At 36.7% G+C, this 19,838-nt stretch overlaps 3 protein-coding genes across 5 annotated transcripts; 1 reads left to right on the top strand and 2 right to left on the bottom strand.

Annotated features, from left to right (window-relative positions):
* The first annotated feature begins 1,303 nt into the window (after positions 1-1,303).
* On the top strand, positions 1,304-5,138 carry ctsla (cathepsin La). Of its 2 annotated transcripts, none has more exons than XM_052556317.1 (8): positions 1,304-1,443; positions 2,679-2,814; positions 2,899-3,021; positions 3,111-3,263; positions 3,819-4,043; positions 4,125-4,293; positions 4,504-4,621; positions 4,710-5,138. In XM_052556317.1, exons 1-8 carry the CDS (start codon positions 1,379-1,381, stop codon positions 4,807-4,809), a joined length of 1,089 nt encoding a protein of 362 aa, XP_052412277.1. In that variant the 5' UTR covers positions 1,304-1,378; the 3' UTR covers positions 4,810-5,138. The 2 variants fall into 2 exon arrangements, with proteins under 2 accessions (XP_052412277.1, XP_052412278.1); XM_052556318.1 differs by lacking the exon at positions 1,304-1,443 and adding an exon at positions 1,452-1,487.
* A 1,102-nt stretch (positions 5,139-6,240) lies between these two features.
* fbp2 (fructose-1,6-bisphosphatase 2) lies at positions 6,241-12,672 on the bottom strand. The gene is made up of 7 exons (XM_052556319.1): positions 12,420-12,672; positions 11,799-11,961; positions 10,998-11,090; positions 10,262-10,402; positions 9,568-9,705; positions 8,133-8,252; positions 6,241-6,547 (listed from the first exon to the last, which is right to left on the bottom strand). Exons 1-7 carry the CDS (start codon positions 12,590-12,592, stop codon positions 6,359-6,361), a joined length of 1,017 nt encoding a protein of 338 aa, XP_052412279.1. The 5' UTR covers positions 12,593-12,672; the 3' UTR covers positions 6,241-6,358.
* A 928-nt stretch (positions 12,673-13,600) lies between these two features.
* Positions 13,601-18,248, bottom strand: LOC127957690 (fructose-1,6-bisphosphatase 1). 2 transcript variants are annotated; one of them, XM_052556321.1, is made up of 8 exons: positions 17,856-17,991; positions 17,604-17,649; positions 17,229-17,391; positions 16,368-16,460; positions 16,162-16,302; positions 15,615-15,752; positions 15,309-15,428; positions 13,601-14,173 (listed from the first exon to the last, which is right to left on the bottom strand). In XM_052556321.1, the coding sequence occupies exons 2-8, from the start codon at positions 17,639-17,641 to the stop codon at positions 13,985-13,987; spliced, it is 882 nt and encodes a 293-aa protein (XP_052412281.1). In that variant the 5' UTR covers positions 17,642-17,649; positions 17,856-17,991; the 3' UTR covers positions 13,601-13,984. The 2 variants fall into 2 exon arrangements, with proteins under 2 accessions (XP_052412281.1, XP_052412280.1); XM_052556320.1 differs by lacking the exon at positions 17,604-17,649 and having other exon boundaries at positions 17,856-18,248.
* Between the last annotated feature and the right edge of the window lie 1,590 nt (positions 18,249-19,838).

Here is a 19,838-nt window from a genome sequence, read left to right as displayed (position 1 = left end):
GCATGACTGAACATGCATTATTCAACAAATGGAATTACCGCACCTTTATTTCAATATGACATATAGAAGCTTTCCTGTACTGTTCTTTTTACAGCTCTGTTTATGAAATGGTTTACTTTTGGCTTTAAAATATGCTAACTTACTATTTAGTTACAATGTAATACTGAATGCATCTATGCTTATCAGATTTTTTTCAGAGTCATGACTGCTCTTGCTTGATCAGTTTTACTTCTTTTAACTGCTCCTTTTTGATCATTGCTGGAAGTGCTGGGCTGATGGGCTTAAGTGATAACTGAGCAATCTTCCCATTTATATCTTCTGTGTGCTTTTTGGGACAGACGAGCCCATTAATCAGTCTGTGTTCCCCTTTGTTTGTATGTAGATTCAACAGCACTCTAATTCTGGCCTGACACAAATCTCAACAGTGAACGTAAACAACGTGGAATGTTGTAACACAGTTATAGAACAAGATTACCTGCACTGAGGTCCTCACATATAGACATACTGATAACAAGTTCAATATAGACTGTTTTTGGTGGTCTGTTGATAAGCAGGGTCATGTAAAGTCACTTCATTAACCTTGTTTATGACTTGTGCTCCTTGTGAATGTGTGATAGAGACCCTTTTGTTTTATAATCTTGTTATTTAGTATATATTAACATTTAAATTTCATACATTTAGACACACAAAACACACACACACACACACATATATATATATATATATATATATATATATTTTTTTCTCAGATATTTAGATATTTAAATATATATATATATATATATATATATATATATATATATATATATATATATATATATATATATATATTTAAATACTTATTTTAAATGTGGCCAAATCTGACATTCAATCAATTGCAATTTCTAGTTGTGTGAAGAGCTTATTTGATCACTGAGGAAGGCATAAGCACTACTGGCTAGTTAAATAACAGGTATAATAACTCAAATGCCTATTATTTTCATATGGCAGTGTTGTGAATGAATTAAATATCTGAGAAAATTACGACGTTGCAAAGAAAACCGATCAGTCTGTATGTGAATTCTAATTTAAAACGTAGGTGACAAGCAGTAAATAGTCAGTCATATACACTATACAGTATTGGCTTTTAACTTGTGCTTTTTGAAATAACAAATAATTAACATTTATTGACTTAAATGCAACAACGTATAGTGATTAGGCGGGTGTTTTTTGTTTGTTTTTTTAAGATAGTAACATTGTTTTTCTTTATGACTAAAGCCATCTGTCGGGAAGTCGTCACATGCTGGCTGGTCACATGCTCTGACGCGTTCATCGGGGGCGGGACCGACAAAGACTGCAAGACTCTCGACCAATGAGAAATTGAGGAATTTGCCTTCAGATGCGCTATAAACCAGGGGCCGCTCTGCGAAACGGTATATTTTCTTCAGGATTCAGGGCCGGTGGGTGAGTCATCAGATTTTAAAGCTTTCGGAATTCTTGAGTTGTTGGTACATTTGTTTTGTTAACCGTCGATATCGACACTTCAATGTAATTTTGTTGCATGCATCTTTGCTTTAGGATTTTAGCTTTGCAAAAGATAGTTTTTAGGTCGCTCTTTAGCTCAGCGTTTCACACAATGCTCTTTTATGAATTGACTGTTACTTTATTTTTAGCGACATTCGGTTTTACCATATTTTAATAGATTAGCGAAGCGTAACATTTTCCCCCATAACATTCCTCTAAACTAGTTCCAGTTGTCTGTTTTTCAATTTCCGTCGACTGGTTTCGGTCTTTGTTTTGTTTTCCTGGGAAACTGTCGGCTTCAGCCTCCCAGATCCCGTGACTGTCGCTAAAGGAACACCGTATTCTCTTCTGTGTCCGTATAAAAACAGGTCCAGACCCGTGTGCCAGTCCGGAGGCCCGTGTAAACAGATATGTTTTTAGAATATATAACGTTACATCCAATGATATAGATTCGTTTTGTTCGGCTCTGTAGGCCAGTGTCTGTTTTCAGTTAATGTTTCATGAATAATATCTCTTTAGATTACTCACTCGCTTTTATGACCTTTCATAACAACGTAACTATCGCTGCCAGTCGGTGATTCTGTACTTGGTGTAAACAGTCATCTGATCTCAGGACACTGTCGAAATACACACCAGTACTTTTAAATATGCATATATGTTTAATTATACAACAGTGACGTCACGTGACTGAAAGAAGTAGCTTGCATGACATTAACGTACATTTCAAACAGATTTAGCAAACTCTGCTGTGTGACAAACTTCGCCTGAGACCATTTTAAATACGTTTATGCAGTATAAATGAATATAAAATCTATGGAAAACCACTTCTGCTCTGGAAAAAGGGTTGGTAAATGAGAATTATTAATGTTAAATTATGAGTAAATCTTAATGAGATTAAATTTATGAGAGAAAAAATCTCATAATTTCAATTTGTAATGTCAGTATTATGATTTCATTTCGTTATTTCCACGTTTTTTTTTTTTTTGTCCCACAAGTGCCAGAAATGTGCTTCCATATAATATTTGTATGAAAAATAATGCCACCATTTAAACCATTATAACTAAAATGTATGAATTTGCTTGTCTACATGTATTAATCTCTTATCTTCACGTGCCATAAGGTACATGGTCACTTGTTGCAACACGTCTGACCTGATGTTGTTTTTCTCCCCTCAGTGTTTTCATCATGAGGGTGTTTTTGGCAGCGTTCACCTTGTGCCTCAGTGCAGTATTTGCTGCTCCAACTTTGGACAAGCAGTTGGATGACCACTGGGAGCAGTGGAAGACCTGGCACAGTAAAAAATACCATGAAGTAAGTGTTACATTAATCAAATTTACATTAACATGGTGAAAAAGGAGCAAGAAGCAGAACTCAGTGTTATCTCTTTCAACACAGAAGGAGGAGGGGTGGAGGCGAATGGTCTGGGAGAAAAACCTGCAAAAGATCGAACTGCACAATCTTGAGCACTCCATGGGCGCACACACTTACAGACTCGGAATGAACCACTTTGGTGATATGGTAAGACTGCAGAAGAGCTTCATTTGAGGTGTATGTATACTGATTTATGAAATTCCTTCAGCTTTCATCAAACTATTCTGTATCTACAGACTCACGAGGAGTTCAGGCAGGTGATGAATGGCTACAAACACAAGAAGGAGAGACGATTCAGAGGATCTCTCTTCATGGAGCCCAACTTCCTGGAGGTCCCAAACAGTTTGGACTGGAGACAAAAGGGATACGTGACTCCCGTGAAAGATCAGGTAAGATAGTTGCCCATATATACAATAGAAAAACAATGCCTTTGAACATGCTTCCTTGTAACTCGGGAATAGTGATGTCAAGGTCACGGGTTTGATTTCCAGAGAAAGCAAGGACTGACAGAATGTGTACCTTGAATGTAAAGCCAGTCACTTTGAATGAATGTAAACATATTTAAATTCCATAGGGCATGACGCTAACCACTTTGGAAAACAGATGTATATGATAAGTGTGAGAGACCATAGTTGTTTGTTTCGAATGTACACCAGGAAATGTTACAAATAAACCATACTTTGCATTGTGCGCAACAATATTAAAAGTCCCCATTGCTGTAGTTTAAAAAATAATGTTTTAATCAATGAAACCTCGTAACTTCTGTAAAAAAAAAAATAATAATATATATATATATATATATATATATATATATATATATATATATATATATAAATTACACACACACACAAGATGATATTTTTACTCCCTTAAATATTTTTAATTATTTGACGTAATCTTGAAGCCATCTGGTTGATAACTGGTTTCACATCTGTTGTTTGCAGGGTGAGTGTGGTTCTTGCTGGGCCTTCAGCACCACTGGAGCCATGGAGGGCCAGATGTTCAGGAAGACCGGAAAACTGGTGTCTCTGAGTGAGCAGAACCTGGTGGACTGCTCCCGTCCTGAAGGCAACGAGGGCTGCAACGGAGGTCTAATGGACCAGGCTTTCCAGTACATCAAGGACCAGAGCGGTCTGGACTCCGAGGAGTCCTACCCCTATTTGGGAACTGTAAGTTACATTACCGATGACATCATATGGATTCATTAGATGAAGGATTACCATAACATTCATGCTGCTTATCATTTTCAGGATGATCAGCCCTGCCATTATGATCCCAAAAACAGTGCAGCTAATGACACTGGATTCGTTGACATTCCCAGTGGAAAGGAACATGCTCTGATGAAGGCTATAGCCTCTGTGGGGCCAGTGTCTGTGGCTATTGATGCAGGACACGAGTCTTTCCAGTTCTACCAGTCAGGTATGTATATTTGTCACCATTAGTTGTTAAATCCCACTGCTCCGGGTGTGTGTTCAGTGTTTGTGTGTGTGCACTTGGATGGGTAAAATGCTGAGAACTCATTCTGAGTATGGGCCACACATCACGTCCTTTCCTTTTAAGACAACTAAATGACTCATTTATGAGAAATGAGTCCTGAAGATCCTCTAATGGATGTATATTTCTTGTTAGGGATCTACTATGAGAAAGACTGCAGCAGTGAGGAGCTAGATCATGGTGTGCTTGCCGTTGGTTATGGTTTTGAGGGTGAGGATGTTGATGGAAAGAAGTACTGGATTGTCAAGAACAGGTAAGAAGATTAATTTACGCTCTAAAATTCTGAATGGGCGATGTTTAAAGCAGTGTTTTTAACCTTATGTGTGTTTTGTGCATTCTAGCTGGAGTGAGAATTGGGGTGATAAAGGTTATATCTACATGGCCAAGGACAAACACAACCACTGTGGTATTGCTACCGCTGCTAGCTACCCTCTCGTCTGAGAAAGATGCCTACAGTATCAAGACATAGTAGCAGAAGGTCACATTAGTGTCTCAGTACGTGAGTGGTTCACTGAAACCCACTAGTGTAGTGACACTGGGGACTGTGTGTCTCACAGCCTGCGTGAGACTGAGAGAGATACCTCAAGCTCTACATATTGTGTGACATTGTTTTAGGGAATTTATGCAATTGTTTTTGGTCATTTTAATACCACTGATTAAGTTGATTTTTGTCTCAATGTAAATACATATTCTTCAGTGTCTTAATGTACAAATGTTTTTTTTTTTTTTTTCTACATTCTGTATGATCAATAAAACTTTTAAAAATGTAACTTGTTTTTGGCTTTGATTTTTATATTCTTTCAAGTTTTGTATCTTGCATTTAAAATAATTAGTGGCACAAAACTCTTTTTATTCCGCAAGGCTACATTAAATGTATGAAAAGTAACAGGAAACATTCCTGTTACAAAAGGATTCCATTTAAAATCAATGCTGTTCTTTTAAATTAACTTTCTTTATCAAAAGTATCCCTGGGAAAAATGTGTTTCCACAAAAAAAAAAAAATATATATATATGCAACTGTTCTCAACACCGATAATAAGAAATGTTTATTGAACACCAAATCAGCATTTATAATGATTTCTTAAGGATCATGTGACACTGAAGACAGCGGTCACCGGAATAAATTACATTTTAAAATATATAACCATAAAAAATAATACATTTTAAAAATTTTCACAATACAGTTTACTTATACAGTAATAAATGTAGCCTTGAACTTCTATTTAAAATATTTTCAAAAACCCCAAACTATAATATTGCTGTAGCTTTACATATCGGCTCCAAAACTATTCCTATCACCTCATATGTTTTGTAGACTGAAATGAGCAAACCGAAATCAAAAGTAGTGTACCAGACTACATTAAAACAGGAAGTTGGTTGGTTATGAGTGAATGGTTCTGTATTTACAGTAATGCTTTCTAAAACTGACCTAAGCAACACATCCAGGAAAACTATTACTTTAATAAGTGTTTTGAAGTTTTCTGGAAGTACCACAAAGGTATTTTTTAGAGGTCTCTATCTTTGCTCTGCCTGTTATAAATTGGTGAGCTGGAAATGAACATGGAGGGCTGTTCTTTTGCTCCAGTAATACAACGTGTCCTATTTGTCTATCTCTTGGCACGTTGCCATAACATGATTTGTCATCATGACCAGCAAACTAAGACTTGTAGAGTGGAGATTATTGGGGTTTTGCCCTCTGTTCGAACGAGAGGGTGTAAACACTTTACCAGCTAACAAGCAACACACTGCTGAAGGCACATTATGTTCACATAAAATAAGTGAGGAAGAAAAGACAGACTGTGAAAGGGGTACAAGAGCAAATCTGAACTAAAAAGACCTTGAGTGAGGGATTTGTAAAGTAAAGAAAGGAAATGATTTTAAATACTGTAAATTTAATGTGATTCTGTTTACAGAATTGCTTGCATTTCTGTGATGTTTTGTATCTCTATGTCATGTGGGCTTTCAACGGATCATATCACAACCGAAGTCTTTACTTTTTATGTTTCTTGACAAAGGACAAGTACTCCTCCACATCGTCTGGGGATCCCACCACAAAGGGCAGCCTCTGGTGAAGTGACTCGGGAATAACATCCAGGACGCGCTGGGTGCCTGTGGTGGCCATGCCTCCGGCCTGCTCGATCAGGAAGGCTATGGGGTTACACTCATACAAGAGCCTCAGCTGGAGAGAATCAAACATGTGAGAACCTTACAACTTACATAATGCTGATTTGCACATTTCAGGTTATTTTCAAAGGGTCCATTTTATGCTAAACCATGAGCAGTTATCATTTTACCTCCAAGTTTACTGCCGATATGTTCTATTTTCTGTTATCAGTTGTGGATTTGGGTCAGCTAAGAAGCACTGAGCATGTTAAGTTAATTCAAAATGGTTTTATTTTATTCTTATCTATGTAGAACAGAGAAACTGGACTGTGGCAATACCTACTAAAGTTTGTACACTGGCATTTCTTGAAAAGCAATATCTGGTTCTAGCTTTCATGCTATAGTGTGTATTTGTTCCAGTCTAGGCTCATTCCATATGTTTTGTCACTGGCCATTATCAGGAACGACACAGCCCTTTTTCCATGAAATGAGCAGTTATCTGTTATCAGAATATGACCTGCCTGTACCTGCTCGAAACCATAATGTATTCTACAGTATAATGAATGATTTTTAAAAGCGGGGGAGGGATTGAATTGCTCAACTCTGAAGAAGGCCTTGTGAGGTAAAATGTTTATGTTTTGTTCTATTGGTGATTCATGCAAAATAAACTGTTATTTTGTGAGTACGGATCATGGTCTCATTATATATATATATATATATATATATATTACTAAAGCAACACTTAACTGTAAATTGAAATAAAGTGGAAACAAAATTAAAAAGTTTTGGTAAAAAAAAAAAAAAAAAAAAAAAAAACTTACCAAAATAACATAAAATGTTTAATTGGAAGAAGTAAAATTATTCAAACTGAAATAAAGCTAAAGCTTGAAATATTAATAAATATTATAAGAATATATACATACAAATAAAAGAACACTGATCAACTGAACACAACAATAATATTAAAGGGATAGTTCACCCTAAAATTCTGTCATTCTGTCATTAATTACTCACCCTCATGTCGTTCCAAACCCGTAAGGCCTTCGTTCTGTCCTGTCTACTGAACGTAAACAACGCTGACTATGTTCAGCGAAAGCGCGCACATGCTGAACATAAACAACACTCATTACGCCGATTACATTCTGGGGTACTCTCTAAAATAGTGGAAGATGGAAATTTGTAGAGAAGAAATACTGAATAAATTGTGTTATTATTGTTTTCATTGCGCACAAAAAGTATTCTTGTATCTTCGTAAAATTACAGTTGAACTACTGATGTCACATGGACTATTTTACTGATGTCCTTGCTACGTTTCTGTGCGTTGAACATGGTAATATACCCGCAGTCTATGGGGGGTCAACTAGCTCACAGATTCCATCAGTGTGTATCTTAATTTATGTTCCGAATTAATGAAGACGCCAAGTGTGATTAATTAATGACAGAATTTTCATTTTTGGGTGAACTAACCCTTTAACTATATGCTGCATGAAACACTTTACTGTAACCATAATATGATAAAAGTTTGTTACCTTTCGTCATATTCTATGTTATTACATTGTCACCAGATGTACTTTTTTATGGCTGGTTTCCACTGTTTGCCTTGAATATCTTAAAACGTGAGCTAAAACTGATTATGTCTTAACAACGTAGCCGCGACTCACCTTTCCTTTTGGACTCTTCTCATTGGCTGGGTACATGAATATGCCACCATAGGCAATGGTACGGTGTACGTCAGACACCATCGACCCAACATACCTGGCACCATATGGGGCACTGCCATCCTGTAGGACAATCAGATTGGGTCAGGATTCATATAAACAAAAACTCAGTGCTTCTTCATATATCTGAGTTTGAATGAGATACTTAGTGTATGCATGATCTTTCTAGGCTTGGATCTCTGAATCAAAAATACTCAAAATGATTTCAACGACAGCTGGCAAACAATCTAAAACAAAAACTGTCTGGAGCAAAAGTCACATGTGCTTCAATAAAAGAGGGCAGGAAAACAGGAAGTAGTGAAAGAAGTTCTAAGGAAACTGAAACCCAGCTGGACAGCTAAAATCAAACATCTGTCATCTAATAGAAAGCCTTTTCCTTCAGAAAGATGTGAGCAGTAAAAAATACAAAAAAGGAACTACAAAGAAGTTGTAATGTTTGGCTTTAAATTTGGATTTTAAGAAGCCACAGTGTGTTCTCTTAGCTAACCCAGCTCAAGCAATGACAGACACAATATGCAAACAAATCAATACGTCATGAGGTCAGAGACAGAACGTTTCTGACAACACTTCTACGAAAACAACATGATATCCCTCATAAAACATGGCTGATAACACAATGTAGGTTACCTGATTAGCAAGTTTCCCATTTTGTAATGCATCATTTTATCTAAGACAAGCTCTTCAGTCTTTACTCTTGTTTACTTTTTCCTTTTTATCACCTTCAGACTGATTAAGAGGATCTTTAAAAATTAACAAACAAGTACACATATTCCCGGAAAGATGAGCTCTCACACGTATTCACAAAAAAAAAAAACAGTTGACTTTAAAAATTAACCAACTGACCCAGGGAAAAAAAAAACTCATACTCAGCATATTTTATGATCACACTGCACACGAGGCTTGCAGAGGATAAGCAGAGTAACATGAATCAGTTACGTATGCTGAGTCTATGAAGAAAACTGAACATGATTTCCTGTAGAGGAAGTCGCTCTTCACTTTCCAGCATGCAACGTGTGTAAACGTCAGCTGATGTTGAGCACAGTCATGCAAGCTTCTGACCTGTCAGTAAGCATTATTCACGCTCACATTTTGTTTGGGACTAAGTGATCGTCAGGCCAGCTAAGCAACATTACCAGTTCTGTCACAACATGTCATGCACTTGTGAGTATGTTTGCCTGATCACATGATGTGGTACACAACAAATCACAGTGTGCACTCAGTGGTTTGATTTGTGCTGTCTAAGTGCTGTGATCTTACACTTACATTAAGGTAAAAATAAAAAAGGCTAGCAATGATAAGACTTCCCTTAAATAATAAAGATAGATCATGAAGAAATTCTGTCTGGCTAGATCTGATTCTGTTTCTGTATAGAACCCACCTCTGGGTATTTCTTGTGTTTTAAATATTCATTCACTGCAGGATCGAAGTACTTAGCGTAGCCCTCGTTGATACTGTAAGTCTTCCCCTTTTTCTTGATCTTCACATTTCTGTCTGTCAGAATGAATTCTCCAATTGCCTAAAAATGAGGAACATAAAACAATATATAATTCTCACGAGCTCATATGTTACACACTGACACACAACTGTACAGTATTGTAATAAAACTGAGCAACTGAATATAAAAGGGCCAAAGATGAGGAATAAAAACTAGCTCACTACCGCCACAAAATTATCAAGACTTTCATTCGAAATTGAAAAAAAGGAAGTGCCCCCCTGAAGCATCCCTTTTACTGTGTAAAAAAATTCTAAACATTCAAACCATAAACAGAAGCGAAACATAAAACATGATATAAGTTCAGAACGTCTCAGAGTTTACTAAATAGCTATTTTTGTTTTTAAGGCAATATTATGTTTGTCATAGGTGCACTTTTTTCATATAGTTGTGTAAAAACTGTAAATGATTGGCTTGAATGGTCTGGTATGTCTTCAGTGAACTGATTCCTAGCACTTTGAAATATTGTGACCATGCAACCCTGATTTTAAAGCAGCATATATACTGTAGTTTGCAAAGCCCTGGCATCATCATTCATTCTTAATTGATCATTTAAGCAGATTTAACTGTTTGTGCTTACTGGATCCAGCATGAAGAAGTTAACTCCAGCTCCTGTACTGAGAGCCACTAGTGTGGCGCTGCCGTAAAGCGCGTAACCTGCACACACGATCTGATTGCCTGGCTGTAGGGCATCCTTGTCAGTCGGTTCTCCCTCAGAGATCTGAAACAGAAGAAAGAAACTGAATCAGGCCATTGAAGCCTCTTATAAATACAAGATGTCAATAAAAAACGATTAATATGTCTGTTGTGCATCTTGATTGTATATTTTTATTAATATTATGTAAGTTAAAAAAAGAAAAAGAATTTAGGCTCATCATGATTAAATGCACGGTAAAATTTCTGTTAAACCCAATGTAGAACCATCTAGAGTAGGCTACATTTTTGTTGCAGAATATGTATAGCTTAATAAAACACAATAAAAGTGAAACAATAAACTAATAAGATCAGTTGTGCCATTGCAGTTACACTCAAGCGCACTTAATAAAATACAACAGGAAGTTAAATTGAATTTATTGCTTAGTCAATATTTGTCATCAGGCAGGGTCATGCAGTCAGCTACCTCGTCTATCTGTACGGGAAAGTAGCACAAGAACACTAAACATCAAACAAATCCATTTCACACACCACATGACGGAAAGCTTACACACAAATACAATTATATTTAAGCATTAGTGTTATTTTTTTTGTTAGCTTGTGCATCAAAAAGTACACAAAATGCACATACAACTCCAAACAAATGCCGGGCAAACACTCACTCTTTTGTAAATGGCAAAGATGGTGCCTATGGGGGCCAAACAGTCGATGTTGGAGGAGCCATCCAGGGGATCAAAACAAACCACATATTTCCCCTTTTACACACAACAGACTGAAGTGAGTGAGTATACAGCTGAAATAAGACGGAGCTACGGCGACCTCACGTGGTCATTATCTGAATGAACGCTAATAAATAAACATTAGCAAAGAGAGCTACATTATAGCCTGACACAAATAGGTAACGTAGCAGCCATAATTCATTTGAAACTAAATTAAGGTTTCTTAGGTTGTGTTCATTTATTCCAGACTTGTAATTTTTTTTGTTAAATACCTGACTCCTGAGTTTTTTCTAAATACCTGAGCTTTGACTGATGCGTGATGGAAACTACCAGGGATTTAAAGAGAGTATTGGAAATATCAGAAATAAGTCTTGGATTTAGTTTTCTTTTTAGCAAACATGTTTTAAGCCACATTACTCTCTCTTTTATCTAATAACCATGTTTTAGTCACATTTCATCAGAAGCACCCATTGTCATAGACCAAGTCTAACTCAAATAATAACTCCAATTCATTCATTATAAATTATAGGCTAATGCACATGTAAAAATCATCATGTGTTAAAGGGATAGTTCAAACTTAATAGCTGAAAAGGCTAGGCTAACATGAACATCCTGCTTATTTTGTGGACAGAAAGAGCATCCTACACATTTGGAACGACATAAAGGTGAGTTTAAATGTATTGTTCCTCTAACAATAAATACTGAAAAATTATTCATAAGCAAGCATATTGAGAAGGATCATACTCTTTTCTCAGCAGGTGTGTAGATGGCATCCTTGTTCTCCTCAGAAACCATCAAACAGGTGCCATAAGAGGCCTGCAGCATATTGATCATCAGATCATTGGAAAGCACATCCATCTTTTTCTGCTCATCACCTGTGACATTCACATGTCCCGCAATGCCTTGACTGTGTTCGGTCAAACCAGAGCATACAAATATTATTGAAAAGCAACTACTGAGGTTCAAATGCCAAATCAGTGCTAAAAATCTGAAATGGAAAAAAAAGGTAATGCTGCCATAAAAATAACAGATTATAGCGAATTAGAAATTAGCAGCCTCAAATCGAATTAATCATTTCTATTTATTATTATTATTATTATTATATTATATTGATATTATATTCTTTACAAAAACAACTACATTACTTACTAAAAGTGTATTTCTTGACTAACCATACTAGAACTGTAACCAGGAACTAGGACTTTCTCAAAAGCCATAACTATTTCTGTCTGTTTGATCTAGCATTTCTATTTGATCACTGGTTGTGCTGAATTAACTTTTGCCCATTTCAATTTCAAAGTCACAGCATGTTTTACAGTAAAATATATTCATTCACAAAATGCTAAATAATTCAATGAAACTTACAGGTGAACAAGTCCGGCTTTCCTGACAGCAGATGAAATAGCTTTAATAGCTGTTAACAGGGAGTTAATGAGCTGTGTGAGTTCTCCGGTGGCCCCCTTCGCCTTCCGCCCCATCTCCATGACAAAGCGTGTGAGGGTCCATACGTCCACATCAAAGGCCGACTGATCCGACATCCTCACAGTGTCCGAGTGTACAAACAGTTGGACAGGCAGAGACTAACTAACTGTAGAGCCACAAGGCAGTCTTTTCACATACACAGTGAGTGGATAAAGGCCAGGGTTATATTGGTGGAGCAGATCAAGTGACAGTAGTGTAGTTGGAATGCTAGCAGAGCCAGAAGCACGTTCCTTGGCTCTCCGCTCATTATGAATGCCCAGTCTTGACACATGACATACTCAGAGGTTAAAAGGTCATGGGTCATGAAGCAAAGCTCACGATTGTTTATGACAGCCGTGTCCCAATAAATACGGAAAGTCTATTAAATTGATCCCATTAATAAAACTGTGTTTTTATTTATATGTAAATGTGTCCCTATAACTTAAAATCAAGTCTGTGACCATTACTAAACACATTTTAAAAAAATAGATATGCAGCACGCTGCTTGTGCATTATATCGGATTCACAGCACTGAAAAGTGCAATTAGCATGCTTTCTGAAAACATAACTTAAATTGTAAGCGATGTTTATGCAATCATTTCAGCATTGGTATAGATGTCACTCTCCAGATTCAATAGGTTGGCTTTCAGAGCCCAAAATAATAAACTCATTAGGATCAGAACCTTCCAGATAACATTTTGCTCACAGAAGAAAAGCTGAGAAGAGATCTCTGAACACAGGAGAGCATTTCTCTGATCATTTCTATACTCAAACAGAACTTGTGTCTCAAATATCAGCAGGGCTCTTTGCGCCTACTGGCCTTTACAGAAAAGGTCATCTGCTCTTCATTTGGTTGCTTGAACTTGTTGTACATCATGTCCTGTATTTAAATCTGTGTTTATATAGGAATACATTAGGTATGGTGAAGGAAAGTAGCCTTTTTCATTCAAAAGTTATATTATTGTGTCTTCAGACGCTTACAGAAATGTGAGTATTTGTACAGAATTTCAGTAGTTGTACTGTTTAGTGTTTGCACATTATAAATCGTGTAAGAGTAGTTAACACAGCACATATCTGACAAAGTCTGGTTTCACCAAGAACTTTATTCACAGCTTCCCTTAAAAGTGATTATTTGGTCGACTTAAATTCAAGTCATCCTCATTGCCAGCATGAATTTGCTTCTTGTCATTTTGGCCATCAACAATTTCAACTGCCAATAACACTCAGGTAGATTGTCTAAAGCGGAAAACACTGCGTTTCTATAATAACAGCCTCAAAGTAAATCCTGCTGTAAAGTGTAGATAAAAAAAAATCTTCTTATCTTTATTAATGGAGGTATAAAGTGTATATAAACTTTTGGTTTTAGGGACAGTGATCATATATACAGGTAAGAATATACTTTGGTATCTTATTTTGGAGTGTCAAGTATATGTAACTTCTTTATATTTTCTCATTCTGGCTTTTGCTTTTCATTTATGATGTTTCTGAAAGATGGAGATGTACTCTTGGACATCATCAGGGGAACCCATAACCACAGGTACCCGCTGATGGAGGCTCTCGGGCTGGATGTCCAGGATGTTGGTGGTCCCTGTGGTGGCCATCCCTCCGGCCTGCTCCATGATGAAGGCCATGGGGTTGCACTCGTACAGCAGTCGGAGCTGAAGAAGGTGGAATACAAACAAAGCTTTACAAGTCTCTTTTAGCCTCCTCCCATATTCATTCAAGAATATTTGTGACCCTGGACCACAAAACCAGTCTCGAGTATCACAGGTATGTCTGTAGCAATAGTCGGGGTCAAAATTTTTGTTTTTTCTTTTATGCCAAAAATCCTTAGGACATTAAGTAAAGATCATGTTCCATGAAGATATTTTATAAATTTCCTACTGTAATATATCAAAACTTATTTTTTGATTAGTAATCTGCATTGCTAAGAACTGAATTTGGACAACTCTGAAGGCAATTTCCTCAATATTTGGATTTTTTTGCACCCTTAGATTCCAGATTTTCAAATAGTTGTATCTCAGCCAAATATGGTCCTATCCTAACAAACCATGTGTTAATGAAAAGCTTATTTGGTTAGGGCTTCTTTTTCTACAGCTCTAGAGCTCCCTCTACAGGCCTTGTTGTAGATGTGATGATCAAGTTAATGAAGTTTATTCGTTGAATAAAGTTTTCTTCTCACCAAGGTTTTTTAAATTATGATATTGTGAAATGATAGCATGGCACAATGGCTTTTACACAAGAATCTATGTTACAATGTAACTGTAACAGATCAATTTTCAGCACAGGTCATGTGGGTAAGAGAGAGTAAACACTGACACACCTGTTGATGTGACGCCAAACAAAAGAACTGGAGCAAAGGTCATATATATACTCTTTTCATTTCTTTACTTCATTCATGTAGCTACTTCACTAAATAGTACAGTGTCCCTAAAATGATACGTACACTTTTAAGTGAATATATGAACAATACATATCAATTCCCACATATAGTCAAACATAGTGGATCATGTGACAAACTGCTGTGGTTACTCTATATAAACTTGAGGAACCCCTTGGAACTTACTAGTTAAAACCAACAGCAAATTGGGTCAGAAAAGTATTTTAATAAATGCATTCAGACATTTTAGAGCAACTTCCTACTTTTTGGGCTGTTGAATCAGATTTTTATCAAGACAAAATCTTTGAAGAGCAATGATCCATCCACCTAAAACAATACTACTATACTCCTAGACTAATATATATATATCAAAGCAAAGTCATGTAAATGTAAAGAATGTTTCGATGAAGTACCTTTCCTTTGGGGCTCTTCTCATTTGCAGGGTAAAGGAAGATTCCTCCGTAAACAAGCGTTCGATGCACATCTGCCACCATTGAGCCTACGTAACGCGCTCCATAGGGTGCACTGCCATCCTGAACACATTTTAATAGATTTACTGTGTGTCCTCTAGAAGCTGGATATTATAATATTATGTATATTTAATTATGAAAATGTGATTGAGGTGAATTTGAAATGTGTACATTTGTTCAACTTCTATAATCATTTGATTTGTTATAAATAAATAAAAAGTTTTTTTTTTTTTTTTTTTCATACTGAACCTCTGGAAACTTTTTCTTCTGCAGGTACTCGGTGACAGCAGGATCAAAATAAAGGGCATAACCTTCGTTCAGACTGTAGATCTTGCCTTTCTTCTTAATCTTCACATCTCTGTCGACCAGAATGAACTCGCCAATAGCCTGATGTCACAATAAATAACATGATAAATTAATTAACACGGGTTATTTAGAACGTATTGCATATGGACAGGACATGCTGGAACATGCTGCCATTTACCACCGCAAAAACAAAGATTCATCCTTAAGAAGAAGAAGAGGAAAAAAAAGAAGACATTTACTGTAATATACTTCATAAATTATGGCAAGACATTCAAATTTGGGAGCCATTAGAATAAGAAAGAAATACTACACTGTTTTGAACAATGTCTCCTAGCTCTATGAATCATATCATTTCAAGCTACAAATGATTTACAACACATGCAGTTCTTAGTTTGCTTTGTGTAGACTGAATAAACTGTACCGACCGACCGATTTATTGCTAAATGCTCCTACAACTGCTAACTGTGTATGGAGAGTAAAAGTGACTCACTGGATCTAACATGAAGCAGTTGACTCCCTGACCAGTGGAGAGGACAATCATGGTGGCACTGCCGTATAGTGCGTATCCAGCAGCCACTATGCTTCTGCCAGGTTGCAGGGCATCCTTCTCAGACGGCTCACTGTCTGTGCACTGTGAACACAGCAATCATTTCAGCCATGTATATCTGCAAATCTGTTAAATATATGCAGTCATACCTTCCTGTAGATGGCAAAGATGGTCCCAATCGAAGCAAGACAGTCAATGTTGGATGAACCATCAAGAGGGTCAAAGCAAACAACGTATTTACCCTTAAACACATGGAAGAAGCGTCGGTTAATTAAATATTACTAAAGCAGCGGTGCATCTGGTCATATAGTTGTTTAATGATTAATGATGATTTTGCTCAATTATATGAGGACATTTGACTTTTCCATAACCTCACTACACTCAACTCCTTATTCAATCATCACTCCTCCTTAAAACTTAAAACTGCCTGACTTATGTCTGATTTTAAGTTATAGAGAGTGTCCAAAGCTTTTGATTAATATATTTCCAAGACTTTATCAGTCATTCATGACTTGACAAGGATTTTGTAATCATTCTATAGAATGTTTTCTTGAGTTAAGAAATAGAAACATTTTTATTTAAAATTACATTTCCATGCATTTGTCTGTTTTTATTAACTTCTGTGTAATATTCAGGATGGAAAGGCCTTTAAAAATCCTTGATTTTCCTGACTATTCATAAATACATCTTAGCACAAGTCTCTCAGTGTCCTTTCCATAGATGTCAGATTAGATTCAGGATGGGTTTCTGGCCAACAATGCAGACAATGTTCTGATTTTCACAAGTTAAGACCTAATCTTAGTTGCCAAAAATCAGACTAGCTCTCCGTGCTCTGCACAGAACACACACTTTTCCATTCTTTGAATCAAACGTGAAAAGTTACTGTAAACTCATTGGCAAGTTTTGGCAAACACATTAAACAAAACTTGATTAAATGGTTTGGGGTGATTAAACACTTAATAGTTATTCTTCAGGGAGCTTTTATAATGTCTTACTCGTGCAGTTCTTACCCGTCTATCTGGCTCCACTATGATTGCGGTTTCATGTTCCTCAGTGACCAGCACACATGAGGTGTATGAGGATTTGATCATGTTTATGACGAGGTCATTGGAAAGGATGTCCAGCTTCTTAACCTGGTCACCCGTCACATTGGTACCTCCAGCAATGCCGTACCTGTCAGACATTTTCCAAAGTCAAGAGTTGAACCAGACCAGAGGGACAGAAAGGATTTTTTAGGTGTTGTTTCTCAATGCTTGTTCACAGAACTGCAATATATGTAATGGAACACAATATCAAATAGTACAACAGCAGTTTGCATAAATAACCAAAACATATACTGAAAGCTTTCCAAACTTGTAATATACAGAGGCCCTAGAGATACAAACCAGTTTTTCTTCTTCTTCTGCAACCGTGGTGTATACATTTTTATTACTGAAAAATAGAAAGAAAAAAAGAAGCCAAAATATTTCTTTATTGTTTTTTTTTTGTTTGTTTTTTTTTTAAACTGGACATTTTCTTGCATGCTTCTGGTGTTTTTATATTAGAAACAATACAAATAGATTCGTTTCGCAGCTAATGTTTTTGCATCCTAAACTTTTTTGGAGTCCCATCGACTGTGTAGGCTGTAACATACTCACAGGTGCGCGATCCCTGCTTTCCTGACCGCGCTCGAGATGGCTTTCACAGCCGTGCACATCGCGTTCAGCAGGGTCGTCAGCTCACCCGTGCCTTTGGCTTTTCTGCCTTCTTCAAGCAGAAATCTCGTCAAAGTCACAACATTAGTGTCGAAAGAACCCCGGTCTGACATGACTGCAGATTTCAAGATTTGCGCTGATGTAAAAATAAATCTCGCTGCTCAATAATGTCTAATTCGTGCAACCCAGGCTTTCGCGGAAACAAAAATATGAAGGCGGAAATGCTTCGGAAAGGGGTGTATGGAGAGCTAAACCAATGAGAAGTGCACATCCAGAGGTTCAGAGGTGTGACGGACTGACTGTGTGGAAGTTTCAAAACAATAATGCTTTGCGGAAACGGGGGTGTGGATGAAAGTCTCCCTCGTGGCTGGCCTGTGCTGTGTCATCATGATCCTGGGTCTGACCCAGCAGTGAAGAGCCGAGTGATTCCCACTATACGAGTGGAAGCAGTTTAGGATGATTGGAGGAACTTCTCTTACCTCGTTTAACTTTAATCTCAACTGGAATAATTCTGTCCACATTTTTGCATTTGAGCTGTCTAAAAAGAGTTGTTGATTTTCCACAGTTATCTGCTAATATAAATGCAAGTGAATTCTTCACTCTGCCTTGTTTGTTGTTTTTTTCTTACTAGTCATATAGACCTACTCTCATACTAGTCAGGTTGGTTTGTCGGCTGGTTTTTACTTTTTAGAGGGGCTTTTATCTCTATTTCCATTTGTTTTTCAGTTCTCCTCATAAGCTTTAAATAAAGGTCAACACACAAATAATAGAGTGGTTCCCCTTAAGACATAAAACATTTGCATACATCAGGGGTGTCAAACTCAGTTCCTGCTGAGTTTAGTCCCAACCCTGTTCCAACACACGTACCATGTAGTTTTCAAAGAAACCTAAATGACTTGATTAGCTGGATCCAGTGTGTTTAATTGGAGTTGGATCTAAATTGTGCAGGGCTGTGGCCCTCCAGGAACTGAGTTTGACACCCAAGACATACATACTCATGTGTTCTTCTTTACAGTCATAGCTACATGGCTCTAGGGCATTATCGTTGCAAAAACATTTAAGCGGCAGTGAATAATCTGCATTTGCCTCATAACGAGAAATATGCAGTAATGGGTGTTTTGTAAGGATAGCTGTTTCAGATAACTCAGCCTAGTACTTCATGAATTTATTGTGACTCCATACTGAACTACCTAAAGTAACCACTAGAGGTCAGCCCTGATTAATTGTTCTGAATTCAAATAGCACATCTTTCCTCGCAGAGCAGCATGAATGATCCAATTTCAGCATAAACTTTGTTCTCATAAACTTTCAATAATTAAAAACATAGACATTCAAATAGACTTTATAGACATTAAAATCACATCAATATATGCTATTTCCTTATTAAAATGTATTAGAGCAAGATACAGAACTCATGTCTGTTGGCAAGACTTTTTAATATTTTCAGAAATTATCTCATACTGTATAAAATGTTAATGGTCAACATGATGCCACACATCTCACCTCAACCCTTCAAGATTGGCCACATCAGAAAAAAAGATGAAAAAGTGGATGAAACATAGCATTCAGAATCAATCATATATGTACATTTTAAATATGGCATTTTGTTATTCTTTAATTCAAAAGTCTTATGTGAAAGTGCTTATTCAGTAGACCAGTCTTGTCTAAATAAAAACATCAACAAAAGGCAATGCTATTTTATTTATCTCTTATTTAGTTAATTACTAATAATAATTATTAATATTTTACAGATTCTGCAAGGTGCATATCAACTTTTGACTGTATCTCTTCAAGCAAGGCTCCTGCCTGATCCTATGTTGTTCAGCCACACTCATTATCATTAAAAATCCAATTAAGTTTCAAAACAGTATTGGTATTAGTGAGAATCTATTCGTTTAAGTTTAGGATCCCATTTAAGGCTTAACA

The sequence above is a fragment of the Carassius gibelio genome, chromosome B5, assembly GCF_023724105.1.
Source record: "Carassius gibelio isolate Cgi1373 ecotype wild population from Czech Republic chromosome B5, carGib1.2-hapl.c, whole genome shotgun sequence".
Taxonomy (NCBI): Eukaryota; Metazoa; Chordata; class Actinopteri; order Cypriniformes; family Cyprinidae; genus Carassius; species Carassius gibelio.
Note: the sequence above shows the minus strand (reverse complement) of the source record. Positions and strands in the feature narration are given on the sequence as shown.

Coding starts and splice junctions, on each gene's coding strand:
- ctsla (XM_052556317.1), top strand. CDS start 1,379: ATGCGCTATAAACCAGGGGCCGCTCTGCGAAACGGTATATTTTCTTCA. Junction 3,022..3,110: donor TGAACCACTTTGGTGATATG/GTAAGACTGCAG, acceptor CTGTATCTACAG/ACTCACGAGGAGTTCAGGCA. Junction 4,622..4,709: donor TACTGGATTGTCAAGAACAG/GTAAGAAGATTA, acceptor TGTGCATTCTAG/CTGGAGTGAGAATTGGGGTG.
- fbp2 (XM_052556319.1), bottom strand. CDS start 12,592: ATGTCGGATCAGTCGGCCTTTGATGTGGACGTATGGACCCTCACACGC. Junction 11,962..12,419: donor AAAGCCGGACTTGTTCACCT/GTAAGTTTCATT, acceptor GACCGAACACAG/TCAAGGCATTGCGGGACATG. Junction 6,548..8,132: donor AGAAGAGTCCAAAAGGAAAG/GTGAGTCGCGGC, acceptor GATTCTCTCCAG/CTGAGGCTCTTGTATGAGTG.
- LOC127957690 (XM_052556320.1), bottom strand. CDS start 18,025: ATGTCAGACCGGGGTTCTTTCGACACTAATGTTGTGACTTTGACGAGA. Junction 16,461..17,228: donor TAGTGGAGCCAGATAGACGG/GTAAGAACTGCA, acceptor CATGTGTTTAAG/GGTAAATACGTTGTTTGCTT. Junction 16,303..16,367: donor TCTTTGCCATCTACAGGAAG/GTATGACTGCAT, acceptor CTGTGTTCACAG/TGCACAGACAGTGAGCCGTC.